A 15582-nucleotide genomic window follows, 5' to 3' on the forward strand; every position below is an offset into this window, starting at 1 on the left:
TCTAGGTGGTAGAGGTGGTAGGTTTGGAAGGTGCTGTCGAAGGAGCCTTGGCGAGTCGCTGCAGTGCATCTTGTAGATGGTACACACTGCTGCCACTGTGCATCGGTGGTGGAGGGAGTGAGTGTTTGTGGTTAGCGTGTCGATCGAGCGGGGCTGCTTTGTCCTGGATGGTGTCGAGCTTCTCGAGTGTTGTTGGGAGCCGCACTCATCCAGGCAAGTGGGGAGTGTTCCATCACACTCCTGACTTGTGCCTTGTAGATGGTGGACAGGCTTTGGGAGGAGTCAGGAGGTGAGTTACTCTCCGCAGGATTCCCAGTGGACAGGCTTTGGGGGGAGTCAGGAGGTGAGTTACTCTCCGCAGGATTCCCAGTGGACAGACTTTGTGGGGGAGTCAGGAGGTGAGTTACTCTCTGCAGGATTCCCAGTGGACAGGCTTTGGGAGGGAGTCAGGAGGTGAGTTACTCTCCGCAGGATTCCCAGTGGACAGGCTTTGGGAGGGAGTCAGGAGGTGAGTTACTCTCCGCAGGATTCCCAGTGGACAGGCTTTGGGAGGGAAGTCAGGAGGTGAGTTACTCTCCGCAGGATTCCCAGTGGACAGGCTTTTGGAGAGTGAGGAAAGAATCTCACTCAGGTGTGACAGCTGCCTGTTCCGATGCATAGTCGCTCAGAGAAGGAGATGGGGAGGGACTCCAAGACACACACAGATGAAACTGGAATGCTTTCTCATCACCGTTTCATTATTTGTTGATTCCCAGGGCCAAGAACGGGGCTGAAAAAGAGGAAAGTCCAAAGAAAGATGAGATTCCACTGCAGGGAACAGGAACCTCACTGATGGGGCAGTCTGTTTAATCGGAAACAACACACTGTCAGTGGCCTCACCAAGCCACTCAGACTGACATTCTGTCAACAAGGCCCACAGATCAGGTCCATGCAGCAATACTTTTCACACCGGAGATATAACCAATGCACAACGTTGTCCTGCTCTTAATCAAAGAATGGAAATTTCACCCTTAGAAATCTAAGAAATACAGAATTATTTTATAGGCGATGGCCCAGTGGTATTATCGCGAGCCTGTGAATCCAGAAACTCGGCTAACGTTCTGGGGGACCCGGGTTCGAATCCCGCCACGGCAGACGATGGAATTTGGATTCAATAACAAAAAGATATCTGGAATTAAGAATCTATGGACGACCCCGTTGTTGGAAAAACCCATCTGGTTCCCTTTAGGGAAGGAAATCTGCCGTCCTTACCCCGGTCTGGCCTACATGTGACTCCAGAGCCACAGCCAATGTGGTTGACTCTCAACTACCCTCCAAGGGGCAACTAGGGATGGGCAATAAATGCTGGGCCCAGCCAGCGACGCCCATGTCCCAGGAATGAATAAAAGAGATCAAATGCAATAGATGGGAGTGGTCAGTTTATTTAACATCATGGGAGGTGTTGGCCTAGTGGTATTATCGCTAGACTACTGATTGAGAAACTCGGCTAATGTTCTGGGGACCCGGGGTTCGAATCCCGCTGCGGCAGACGGTGGAATTTGAATTCAATTAAAAAATATCTGGGATGAAGAATCTACTGATGACCCATTGTCGGAAAAACCCCATCTGGTTCCCTTTAGGGAAGGAAATCTGCCGTCCTTACCCCGGTCTGGCCTACATGTGACTCCAGAGCCACAGCAATGTGGGTGACTCTCAACTGCCCTCCAAGGGGCAACTAGGGATGGGCAATAAACGCTGGCCCAGCCAGCGACACCCATGTCCCACAAATTAATAAAACAAAAATTAAATTTGGGTCAAGTTTGGATGTTAAAGGGCTGGGTTTTATAGGCGGACGGACGAAGGACATTTTTACGTTTTTAATGTGTATAGAACATAGAAAAACTACAGCACAAACAGGCCCTTCGGCCCACAAGTTGCACCGGTCATGTCCCTACCTACCTAGGCTTATATATAGGCTTACCTATAACCCTCAATCCTATTAAGCCCCATGTACTCATCCAGGAGTCTCTTAAAAGACCCTATCGAGTTTGCCTCCACCACCATCGACGGCAGCCGATTCCACTCACCCACCACCCTCTGAGTGAAAAACTTACCCCTGACATCTCCTCTGTACCTACTCCCCAGCACCCTAAACCTGTGTCCTCTCGTAGCAGCCATTTCAGCCCTGGGAAAAAGCCTGCGAGAATCCACCCGATCTATACCTCTCAACCTCTTGTAAACCTCTATCAGGTCACCTCTCATCCTTCGTCTCTCCAAGGAGAAAAGACCGAGCTCCCTCAACCTATCCCCATAAGGCATGCCACTCAATCCAGGCAACATCCTTGGAAATCTCCTCTGAACCCTCTCAACAATTTCCACATCCTTCCTGTAATGAGGCAACCAGAACTGAGCACAGTACTCCAAGTGGGGTCTGACGAGGGTCTTATAAAGCTGTAACATTATCTCCCGACTCCTAAACTCAATCCCTCGATTGATAAAGGCCAGCACACCATATGCCTTCTTAACCACCTCCTCCACCTGCGAGGCCGATTTAAGAGTCCTATGGACCCGGACCCCAAGGTCCTTCTGATCCTCTACACTGCTAAGAGTCTTGCCCTTGATATTATACTCCTTCATCCCATTTGACCTGCCAAAATGGACCACTACACATTTATCCGGGTTGAAGTCCATCTGCCACTTCTCCGCCCAGTCTTGCATCCTATCTATGTCACGCTGCAGTTTCTGACATCCCTCCAAACTATCCACAACACCACCAACCTTCGTGCCGTCGTCAAACTTACCAACCCATCCCTCCACTTCCTCATCCAGGTCATTTATGAAAATGACAAACAGCAAGGGTCCCAGAACAGATCCCTGGGGCACACCACTGAAGACCGACCTCCATTTAGAAAAAGACCCATCTATACCCACTCTCTGCCTTCTGCAGGCAATAAGACTTTTAACAACACCAGGTTAAAGTCCAACAGGTTTATTTGGTAGCAAATACCATTAGCTTTCGGAGCGCTGCTCCTTCGTCAGATGGAGTGGAAATCTGCTCTCAAACAGAGCACAGAGACACAAAATCAAGTTTCAGAATACTGATTAGAATGCGAATCCCTAAAGCCAACCAGATCTTAAAGGTACAGACAATGTGAATGGAGGGAGCATTAAGCACAGGTTAAAGAGATGTGTATTGTCTCCAGACAGGACAGCCAGCAAGTCCAGGGGGCAAGCTGTGGGGGTTACTGATAATGTGTTTGAGAGCAGAATTCCACTCCATCTGACGAAGGAGCAGCGTTCCGAAAGCTAATGGTATTTGCTACCAAATAAACCTGTTGGACTTTAACCTGGTGTTGTTAAAACTCTTACTGTGTTTACCCCAGTCCAACGCCTGCATCTCCACATCATGACTGCCTTCTGCAGGCAAGCCAGTTCTGGATCCACAAGGCAGCAGCCCCTTGGATCCCATGCCCTCTCACTTTCTCGAGAAGTCTTGCATGGGGGACCTTATCGAACGCCTTGCTGAAGTCCATATAAACCACATCTACCGCTTTTCCTTCGTCAATGTGTTTAGTCACATTTTCAAAGAACTCCACCAGGTTCGTAAGGCACGATTTGCCTTTGACAAAGCCGTGCTGACTACTTTTGAGCATACTAAACTTCTCTAAATGTTCATAAATCCTGTCCCTCAGGATCTTCTCCATCAACTTACCAACCACTGAGGTTAGACTCACCGGTCGGTAATTTCCTGGGCTATCCCCATTCCCTTTTTTGAATATAGGAACCACATCCGCAATCCTCCAATCCTCCAGAACCTCTCCCGTCTCCATCGACGACGCAAAGATCATCGCCAGAGGCTCTGCAATCTCTTCCCTCACCTCCCACCGTAACCTGGGGTACATCCCATCCGGTCCCGGCAACTTGTCTATCTTGATGCCATTCAAAGTTTCCAACACATCCTCTTTCTTAATGCTCATGAACTCAATCTTTTCAGTCCGCCTCAATCCTGTAGTTCAACCACCCAGGTCTTTTTCCACCGTGAATACCGAGGTAAAGTATTCATTAAGCACCTCTGCTATTTCTTCCGGTTCTAGAACACAGAAGAACATAGAACAGTACAGCACAGAACAGGCCCTTCGGCCCACGATGTTGTGCCGAGCTTTATCTGAAACCAAGATCAAACTATCCCACTCCCTATCATCCTGGTGTGCTCCATGTGCCTATCAATAACCGCTTAAATGTTCCTAAAGTGTCTGACTCCACTATCACTGCAGGCAGTCCATTCCACACCCCAACCACTCTCTGAGTAAAGAACCTACCTCTGATATCCTTCCTGTATCTCCCACCACGAACCCTATAGTTATGCCCCCTTGTAATAGTTCCATCCACCCGAGGAAATAGTCTTTGAACGTTCACTCTATCTATCCCCTTCATCATTTTATAAACCTCTATTAAGTCTCCCCTCAGCCTCCTCCGCTCCAGAGAGAACAACCCTAGCTCCCTCAACCTTTCCTCATAAGACCTACCCTCCAAACCAGGCAGCATCCTGGTGAATCTCCTCTGCACTCTTTCCAGTGCTTCCACATCCTTCTTATAGTGAGGTGACCAGAACTGCACACAATATTCCAAATGTGGTCTCACCAAGGTCCTGTACAGTTGCAGCATAACCCCGCAGCTCTTAAACTCCAACCCCCTGTTAATAAAAGCTAACACACTATAGGCCTTCTTCACAGCTCTATCCACTTGAGTGGCAACCTTTAGAGATCTGTGGATATGAACCCCAAGATCTCTCTGTTCCTCCACTGTCTTCAGAACCCTACCTTTGACCCTGTAATCCACATTTAAATTAGTCCTACCAAAATGAATCACCTCACATTTATCAGGGTTAAACTCCATTTGCCATTTTTCAGCCCAGCTTTGCATCCTATCTATGTCTCTTTGCAGCCTACAACAGCCCTCCACCTCATCCACTACTCCACCAATCTTGGTGTCATCAGCAAATTTACTGATCCACCCTGCAGCCCCCTCCTCTAAGTCATTAATAAAAATCACAAAGAGCAGAGGACCAAGCACTGATCCCTGCGGCACTCCGCCAACAACCTGCCTCCAATCCGAAAATTTTCCATCGACCACCACCCTCTGTCTTCGATCAGACAGCCAGTTACCTATCCAATCGGCCAACTTTCCCTCTATCCCACACCTCCTCACTTTCATCATAAGCCGACCATGGGGGACCTTATCAAACGCCTTACTAAAATCCATGTATATGACATCAACTGCCCTACCTTCATCAACACACTTAGTTACCTCCTCAAAAAATTCTATCAAATTTGTGAGGCACGGCTTGCCCTTCACGAATCCGTGCTGACTATCCCGGATTAATCCACATCTTTCTAAATGGTCGTAAATCCCATCTCTAAGGGCCTTTCCCATCAATTTACCAACCACCGAAGTAAGACTAACCGGTCTATAATTACCAGGGTCATTTCTATTCCCTTTCTTAAACAGAGGAACAACATTCGCCATTCTCCAGTCCTCTGGCACCATCCCCGTGGACAGTGAGGACCCAAAGATCAAAGCCAAAGGCTCTGCAATCTCATCCCTTGCCTCCCAAAGAATCCTAGGATACATTTCATCAGGCCCAGGGGACTTATCGACCTTCAGTTTATTCAAAACTGCCAGGACATCCTCCCTCCGAACATCTATTTCCTCCAGCCTATTAGCCTGTAACACCTTCTCTTCCTCAAAAACATGGCCCCTCTCCTTGGTGAACACTGAAGAAAAGTATTCATTCATCACCTCGCCTATCTCTACTGACTCCATACACAAGTTCCCACTACTGTCCTTGACCGGCCCTAACCTCACCCTGGTCATTCTTTTATTCCTCACATAAGAGTAAAAAGCCTTGGGGTTTTCCTTGATCCGACCCGCCAAGGACTTCTCGTGTCCCCTCCTAGCTCTCCTAAGCCCCTTTTTTCAGCTCATTCCTTGCTAACTTGTAACCCTCAATCGAGCCATCTGAACCTTGTATCCTCATCCCTACATAAGCTTCCCTCTTCCTTTTCACAAGACATTCCACCTCTTTCGTGAACCATGGTTCCCTCACTCGGCCATTTCCTCCCTGCCTGACAGGAACATACCTATCAAGGACATCCAGTATTTGTTCCTTGAAAAAGTTCCACTTTTCATTAGTTCCTTTCCCTGACAGTTTCTGTTCCCAACTTATGCCCCCTAATTCTTGCCTAATCGCATCATAATTACCTCTCCCCCAATTGTAAACCTTGCCCTGCCGTACGGCCCTATCCCTCTCCATTGCAATAACAAAAGACACCGAATTGTGGTCACTATCTCCAAAGTGCTCTCCCACAACCAAATCTAACACTTGGCCCAGTTCATTTCCCAGTACCAAATCCAATGTGGCCTCACCTCTTGTCGGCCTATCCACATATTGTGTCAGGAACCCTCCTGCACACATTGCACAAAAACTGCCCCATCCGAACTATTTGACCTACCAAGGTTCCAATCAATATTTGGAAAGTTAAAGTCCCCCATGACAACTACCCTGTGACCCCCACACATATCCATAATCTGCTTAGCAATTTCTTCGTCCACATCTCTATTACTATTTGGGGGCCTATAGTAAACTCCTAACAACGTGACCGCTCCTTTCCTATTTCTAACCTCAGCCCATATTACCTCAGTGTGCAGATCCCCCTCGAAGTGCCTTTCCGCAGCCGTTAAACTATCCTTGATTAACAATGCCACTCCTCCACCTCTTTTACCAGCTTCCCTACACTTAGTGAAACATCTATACCCCGGAACGTCCAACAACCATTCCTGTCCTTGTTCTACCCACGTCTCCGTAATGGCCACAACATCGTAGTCCCAAGTACCAATCCATGCCCCAAGTTCATCTACCTTGTTCCGGATGCTCCTTGCATTGAAGTAGACACACTTCAACCCACCTTCCTGTCTACCGGTACCCACCCTTGACCCTGATACCTTCCCCAATACCTCACCATCCTCACTGACTTCTGGACTAAAACTCCTTTTCCCACTCCCCTGACAAATTAGTTTAAACCCCCCTGAAGAGCCGTAACAAATTTCCCTCCTAGGATATTGGTGCCCCTCTGGTTCAGGTGCACCCCGTCCTGTTTGTACAGGTCCCACCTTCCCCAGAATGTGTTCCAATTATCCACGTATCTGAAACCCTCCCTCCTACACCATCCCTGCAACCACATGTTTAACTGCACTCTCTCCCTGTTCCTCAACTCGCTATCACGTGGCACCGGCAACGTACCAGAGATGACCACATGTTTCGTCTTGGCTCTCAGCTTCCAGCCCAGCTCCAGAAATTCCTGCTTTAAATCCCCGTCCCTTCTCTTACCTATGTCATTAGTACCAATGTGTACCACGACTTGTGACTGTTTCCCCTCCCCCTTCAGAATCCGGAAAACACGGTCCGAGACGTCACGGACCTTGGCATCCGGTTGACAACATACCATCCGTGAGTCTCTTTTGCTGCCACAGAACCTCCTATCTATCCCTCTAACTAACGAGTCCCCAATAACTATTGCCCTCCCGCTCTGCCCCTTACCCTCCCGAGCCACAGAGACGGACACAGTGCTGGAGATCCTCTCACTGCGGCTCACCACTGGTATGTCATCCCCCTCAACCGTATCCAAAGCAGAATACTTGTTGCTGAGGGGAACGACCACCGGGGATCCCTGCACGGCCTGCTTCCTCCCAGCCCCTCTCACCGTCACCCATCTGTTTTCATTCCTCGGAGTAACTGTATTCCTAAAGCTTCTGTCTATGGCCACCTCTGCGTCCCTAATGATCCTAAGTTCATCCAACTCCAGCTCCAGTTCCCTAACACGGTTTTGGAGGAGCTGCAGATGGGTGCACTTCCCACAGGTGTAATCAGCAGGGACACTGTCGTCGTCCCTCACCTCAAACATAGTGCAAGAGGAACATAGCCCTGCCTGCACACCCATCCCCTCTAGATACCTTGCCAGTACCAGGTAGAAACAGCAAAAATGAATTAAACTCACCCCTGCTCGCCCTTTCTGCCTAAGCCCTGTGAGCCAAAGCCTTATAGCTCACACACTGCTTCCCACGCACTCCCCTGCCCACTCCCGACGCTGCCCGCTGTATACTGCAGCCTACCTTTTATACTTCACGCGCTTAAAAAACCCTTCCCAGACTCCTTAGCAGCCCACTTCCGGTTTTCACTTTAAACTTAAAATACTACTGCAAAAGTAAAGGCCAAAAAAAAAACACACACTTAGCTGACTAATTAAATAAATAAACAATTCAATTAATCTCTCACCAGCACTGCTGCCTCCAATCACTCCCTCTCAGCTTGCTCCAGTGGAACAGTGGGCTTCTGTACAGACTTTCTCACCTTCACATTTTATAGGTCCTATTCCTTCACGTCTCTTCCTTTTACTCTTCACATATTTATAGATCGCCTCAGGGTTCTCCTTAATCTTACCTGCCAGGGCCTTTTCGTGACCTCTTCTGGCTCTCCTAATTTCCTTCATAAGTCCCTTCCTACAAGCCGTATACTCATATAGATCCCTATCATCACCTAGCTCTCTGAACCTTTTGCACGCTTTCCTTTTCTTTTTGACTAAGTTCAGCGCAGCTTTCGTATATTTCATGTATTTGTGTATATTTCCCATTTCCCAGCCGAAGGCAGTCTGATTGGCCGTCTCGAGACCTCTGGTCGACCAGGGAGGTCTCTGGACCTGTAGGAGCCGATAGATCCAAGCTGGGCGGCGGGACAAGGTGATGGTGGAGGTGTGATCTCTCACCCCTGTGGTTGGTGGGGAAGGGGGGAGGTGTTCAGATATAGGGGGCGTTTGACTCTTAAGGTTGGGTGGGGAGCAAGGTTCTTGTGAGGTCCCGGTCGGGGATGGGGGGGTGGGGGGAGGGGGAGGGGATTGGGCGGGGGCGCAATACGCTCCTATCCTCTTGGCCCACAAGCAGTGCTGTGAAAGACACTTCACTTTTTCTCCCTCCCAAGGGTCAGCGTCGATCTGAAAGAATGTCACTCCTGGGAGCGACATTCGAATGGGCTCCTTGAAGTGGGCTTCTGGGAATAGGGCGCAGGTACACGCCCCACAGTTAGGGGGCATCATTTTCTGAAACTGTGTCTCCCGAAAGCTGCAAAGACGGTTCAATCAGGGGCTGGCCTTGCAATTGCGATGAGCCGCACTTAACCCCAACACCTCCTCTCTCTGAACTCAACTGGCTGATTGAGGCTTAAGAGTCCATTGCAGTGAATTTTGAGCACTATGTAAAGGATATCTTGCCTTTGACTTGCTCCCTCGGTGCCGGAGGTTTGGAGAAGACTTTACGAGCATGTGAGGAAAAGTTCACCAAGTCTTCGCCAACGTTCTACCGCCAATTATCCCGGGGCTTCCGGAAAAGAGCAAGTGCTTCCCGACTCCGGCCTTATTGGACAGCCAGGAGTCACTGGGAGGAAAGGAGTTCTAGATCTTGCTAAAGGGTCCCTTTCGGTCTGCCGGGGGAATGAGAGGAGGGCACGAGACCAGACACTGGGAGGGGGCAAAGGTCAAGCCATTGAAGCCCACATCCGCCAGGGCTGTCAGAGAACCTGTCCGCCCTCTCGCTTAGTGGCCGGGCCATCTCGAAGCGTGCGCGCGCCATCCGACACACCTTCGAAAAGGAAGCCTCCACATGGAGCCCAGATACACTGCTCTAGGACGAGCACTCGCGCGCCAAGCCTGTTTGAACTCGTTCACGTATCGGTAATCAGCAAGCAAGCACGTTGTGCGTTGACCAAAACAAAAAGACTTTCCAACAACTCCTTCTCATTGATTGGGCTCCCGTTTGCTGCCCCGTACCATTGCCTTCTGCCCAAACAAGCCCCATCAATGTCTCCCAGAGGGGCCACAAAATGGCCGCCGTCCACAGAGGAAGGTTTTCACATTGGCGCACTCAGAGGCAACCTTGTGAGGATCCGTACCCCTGGCACATCGCAACCGCACCCCTGCAGGGGCCATCACCACCGGATAACAGACAGTTGGCGAAAGGAACACCCAAAATCTGGACTATTACGTGCAGAAAATTGGTTAATAAACAACTGTTTTGCCGTTTAAAAAAAGACAAGTTTGCACGCTGACAATAGAAGAAAGCCTGTTCTTCAGCCAACACAGAGAATCATAGATACCCTACAGTACACAAGGAGGCCATTCGGCCCATTGCATCTGTATTGACCACAATCCCACCCAGGACCTATCCCCATAACCCCACACATTTACCCTGCTAATCCCCCTGACCCTAAGGGACAATTTAGCATGGCCAATCCACCTAACCCGCACATCTTTGGACACTAAAGAGCAATTTAGCATGGCCAATCCACCTAACCCGCACATCTTTGGACACTAAAGAGCAATTTAGCATGGTCAATCCACCTAACCCGCACATCTTTGGACACTAAGGGGCAATTTAGCATGGCCAATCCACCTAACCCGCACATCTTTGGACACTAAAGAGCAATTTAGCATGGTCAATCCACCTAACCCGCACATCTTTGGACACTAAGGGGCAATTTAGCATGGCCAATCCACCTAACCCACACATCTTTGGACACGAAGGGGCAATTTAGCATGGCCAATCCATCTAACCCACACATCTTTGGACACGAAGGGGCAATTTAGCATGGCCAATCCATCTAACCTACACATCTTTGGACACTAAGGGGCAATTTAGCATGGCCAATCCACCGAACCCGCACATCTTTGGACACAAAGGGGCAATTTAGCATGGCCAATCCACCTAACCCACACATCTTTGGACACGAAGGGGCAATTTAGCATGGCCAATCCATCTAACCTACACATCGTTGGACACTAAGGGGCAATTTAGCATGGCCAATCCACCTAACCCACACATCTTTGGACACGAAGGGGCAATTTAGCATGGCCAATCCACCTAACCCACACATCTTTGGACACAAAGGGGCAATTTAGCATGGCCAATCCATCTAACCTACACATCTTTGGACACTAAGGGGCAATTTAGCAGGGCCAATCCACCTAACCCGCACATCTGTCGGACTGTGGGAGGAAACCCATGCAGACACGGGGAGAACGTGCAGACTCCGCACAGACAGTGACCCAAGCTGGGAATCGAACCCGGGTTCCCTGGCGCTGTGAGGCAGCAGTGCTAACCCACTGTGCCACCGTGCCTTCCACTTCCGAGAGGATGGAGGCGTTGGTGGGGGTAGTGGGGGGGGGGGGGGGGGGATACCCTTGCCGATCTTTGGGATACCCCTCCCCTCAATTCCGACAGGAGGGAAGCCAGGAAGATACGCGCCCCTGACTTTATCACGAAACAGGAGGATTAGGTCCTGGAACCAGAGCAGAACATCTCAGGCCAAGAGAGAAAACTCTGGAAAATCCCAGCGGGTCTGGCAGCATCAGGGAGGAGGGAAAAGAGCTGACGTAGAGTGGGGGGAGAGAGAGTGAGAGTGGGGGGAGAGAGAGAGAGTGGGGGGAGAGAGAGTGAGTGAGAGTGGGGGGAGAGAGAGTGAGTGAGAGTGGGGGGAGAGAGAGAGAGAGTGGGTGAGAGAGAGAGAGAGTGGGTGAGAGAAAGAGAGAGAGGGAGAGAGTGGGGGAGAGAGAGAGAGAGAGTGTGGGAGAGAGAGAACGAGTGGGGGGAGCGAGAGAAAGAGTGGGGGAGAGAGAGAGAGTGGGGGAGAGAGATAGAATGGGGGAGAGAGAGATAGAGAGACAGAGAGTGGGTGAGAGGGAGAGAGAGAGTGGGGGAGAGAGAGAGAGAGTGTGTGTGATGCGCGTTATCAAACACGAGGCTAGATGCTCAGGAAATAAAGGCTTTTCTTTACTGTAATGAAGCAGCCAATAATTATATACACGATCCCAGACTGAGGGGTCCCAGCCAGAGCAGGGACCTTTATACCTCTCCCAGGAGGCGGAGCCCGACTGGGATGCACCACAACACTACAATACAAAGGTGTAACAACCCCACCCTAACCCCAACAGCAACAAGTAGCACAACCCAACAGTAACATATGTACATCCTTGTAGTACTGGCCAGACCCTGGCTCAGTACTATCCAGTGGGAACCAACGATGGTTCACCACATTCACCCCTCCTTTGAGAACAAAGGCCGGCGGGGTACAAAAAAAATAGAATAAAGTGTCATCAGTCTGTAAGTTCAGACGGTCAGGGGGACCGCACCGTCGTTGTGACCTCCTCAATACCGGCGGTGACACCGGAGTAGGCACTTGCGGTGGCGTTCTCCCCAAGGCAGCGTCCAGCTGTTCTTCCACGGACTCACAGGCCGGTTGACCCTGAGGTGACGGTAGTCCATGGGGTCCTGACACGCCCTGCAGTGGCGACCATCCTCTGGACTCAGGCAAGCTGTACACGGGAGTAAAAGGGTTAAGCAATGGTCCCGATGCTGCCCGCGCCGTGTCCGGGGGAGAAACAAGAGTTAAGGGGTTTGTAACAGGGGGTATGGGAGCGACAGGGGTTGCTACGTCCCCTGCTGGCGCCAGGTCTCGGATCGAGACCGTGTCCTCTCGCCCGTCAGGGTATGCCACATAGGCATACTGAGGGTTGGCGTGGAGGAGATGGACCTGTTCGACCAACGGGTCGGACTTGCGGGCCCTTACATGTCGCCGCAGGAGGACGGGTCCTGAGTACGTCAACCAAGACGGTAATGAGGTCCCCGAGGAAGACTTCCGAGGGAATGAAAACATCCTCTCATGGGGAGTAGCGTTGGTTGCCGTACACAGGAGGGAGCGAATAAAATGGAGCGCATCAGGGAGCACCTCTTGCCAACGGGAGACTGGAAGACTTTTTGACTTCAACGCCAGTAAGACAGCCTTCCAGACTGTAGCATTCTCACGTTCCACCTGTCCGTTACCCCTAGGGCTGTAGCTCGTGGTCCTACTAGAGGCAATCCCGTATGAGAGCAGGAATTGCCTCAAGTCATCGCTCATGAACGACGAGCCCCTGTCGCTGTGAATGTAGCCGGGGTACCCGAACAGGGTAAAGAGATCACGGAATGCCTTGATAACCGTGGCAGCGGATGTATCAGAGCAGGGAACAACAAAAGGGAACCTAGAGTACTCGTCAATGATATTGAGGAAGTACACATTCTGATCTGTTGAGGGAAGGGGGCCCTTAAAATCGACACTCAGTCTCTCGAAGGGACGAGTGGCCTTGACTAAATGTGCCCGGTCAGGTCGGTAAAAGTGCGGTTTGCATTCCGCGCAAACCCGACAGCTTCTTGTTACGGACCTGACGTCCTCCACCGAGTAGGGCAGGTTGCGGGCTTTTATAAAGTGGTAGAGCCGAGTGACCCCAGGATGGCATAGGTCATTATGGAGAGCCTGCACACGGTCCTCCTGTATACTGGCGCATGTTCCACGCGAGAGGGCATCCGAGGGCTCATTGAGTTTCCCTGGACGGTACATGATGTCGTAATTATAGGTGGAGAGTTCAATTCTCCACCGCAAGATCTTGTCATTCTTGACCTTGCCCCGCTGCGTGTTATTAAATATGAACGCCACGGACCGCTGGTCCATGATCAGGGTGAACCATTTTCCTGCCAAGTAATGGCGCCAGTGCCTGACGGCCTCCACAATGGCCTGGGCCTCCTTTTCCACCGCTGAATGCCGGATTTCGGGGCCTTGGAGGGTGCGGGAAAAAAATGCGACGGGCCTGCCCGCCTGATTAAGTGTGGCGGCCAGGGCGAAATCAGATGCATCGCTCTCCACCTGAAAGGGGATGGACTCATCAACAGCGTGCATCGTAGCCTTCGCGATGTCGGCTTTCAATTTATCGAAGGCCAATCGGGCCTCTGGCGTTAAGGGAAAAGTCGTGGACTTAATGAGCGGACGGGCTTTATCCGCGTAGTTGGGAACCCACTGCGCAAAATAAGAGAAGAAGCCTAAGCATCTTCTCAGTGCTTTTGCACTAGCACGTAAGGGAAGTTCAGAAAGGGGGCGCATACGGTCTGAATCAGGGCCAATGACCCCGTTTTCCACCACGTATCCTAGGATGGCTAAACGGCGCGTACAAAACACACACTTCTCCCTGTTGTAGGTCGGGTTCAGGCGATATGCAGTGCGTAGGAAGTTCAGGAGGTTCGTGTCGTGGTCCTGCTGGTCATGGCCACAGATGGTGACATTATCCAGGTACGGGAAGGTAGCCCGCAGCTCGTTCTGGTCCACCATTCGGTCCATAGCACGCTGGAAGACCGAGACCCCATTGGTGACACCAAAGGGAACCCTGAGAAAGTGATACAAGCGACCATCCGCCTCAAAAGCCGTGTATTGTCGGTCCTCTGGGCGAATGGGGAGTTGGTGGTAGGCAGACTTGAGGTCTATGGTGGAGAACACCCGGTACTGCGCAATTTGATTGACCATATCAGATATGCGCGGGAGGGGATACGCATCCAGCTGCGTATATCGGTTAATGGTCTGACTGTAGTCAATGACCATCCGGGGTTTGTTCCCGCTCTTGACCAGCACGACCTGCACTCTCCATGGACGAGCACTGGGTTGTATGATCCTTTCTTTGAGGAGCCGCTGAACCTCAGATCTAATGAAGATCCGATCCTCAGTGCTGTAACGCCTACTTTTAGTCGCGATGGGCTTGCAGCCTGGCACAAGATTCTGGAACAAGGAGGGTGTGGTGATCTTCAGCGTCGAGAGGCTGCAGGCGGGGCGCGTTGGGCAATTTGGAGGCTACTGCTGTTTTCCCACTGCCAGTGAAGGGAGTGGCCCACCGTACTGTAGGATTACACTCCTCAAGTGGACCATGAAGTTTAGTCCGAGAAGTATTGGCGCGCAAAGATACGGCAACACAATGAGCTTGAAACGCTCGTAAACTGTGCCTTGCACCTTCAAGGTTACCACGCAACTCCCTAGCACGGCAACAGACCGGGACCTTGATGCCATAGAGATTGTCTGCTTGGCAGGTTGAATCTGGAATCCACACCGCTTCACAGTGTCTGGGTGGATAAAGCTCTCAGTGCTCCCGCTGTCAAACAGACAATAAATCACGTGGTCATTTACCTGGATATTCATCATAGATTTGTCAAGTCTATGAGGCTTCGCCTGGTCCAGGATGATCGACGCCACCGTTGGTTCATGAGCGCCACTGCAGGCAGCTGAAGTCGATGAGGAGGACCCCTGCTGGTCGTTCGTGGTCAGTGTCGACCAACATGGCTGCCCCCATGAGTCGCACGTGGGTGAGGGCGCCAAACTCAGCGACCCCTGGTGGTCATACTCCTCCGACTCCGTCGACCGTAATGGCGTCGTCCTGGTCTCGCACGTGGACGAACCCCGCGACGACTTCGACGACGAAGACCCGAGCTCTGAAGAATCGCAGGCCGCACTGCCGTTCCTGGGTTTAGATCGGCACACTTTTGAATAATGCCCTTTTTTACCGCATGCGGTGCACAACACAGCTTTAGCGGGACACTTTTGCCGAGTATGCTTCGCTCCTCCACAGAAATAGCACCGCGGGCCGCCCGGGGCTGCTGCCGTCGTCTGGCCCGAATGGGAGCACGCCATTACGCAGCATTTCGAACCCG

The 15582-nt window shown here is 51.1% G+C and overlaps 1 protein-coding gene across 2 annotated transcripts in view; it reads left to right on the forward strand.

The window, feature by feature from the left end:
* Nucleotides 1-1550, forward strand: part of LOC144487060 (solute carrier family 22 member 6-A-like) — a 41934-nt gene extending 40384 nt beyond the window's left edge. The window contains exon 10 of one of the 2 annotated variants that reach the window (XM_078205108.1): nucleotides 756-1550. In XM_078205108.1, coding sequence (XP_078061234.1) covers nucleotides 756-849 — 94 coding nt within the window. In that variant the 3' untranslated portion in view covers nucleotides 850-1550. The remainder of the gene's footprint in view (nucleotides 1-755) is intronic. The other variant, XM_078205107.1, reaches the window with a different exon arrangement.
* Nucleotides 1551-15582: the final 14032 nt, after the last annotated feature.

This window comes from Mustelus asterias, unplaced genomic scaffold (assembly GCF_964213995.1).
Source record: "Mustelus asterias unplaced genomic scaffold, sMusAst1.hap1.1 HAP1_SCAFFOLD_563, whole genome shotgun sequence".
Lineage (NCBI taxonomy): Eukaryota > Metazoa > Chordata > Chondrichthyes > Carcharhiniformes > Triakidae > Mustelus > Mustelus asterias.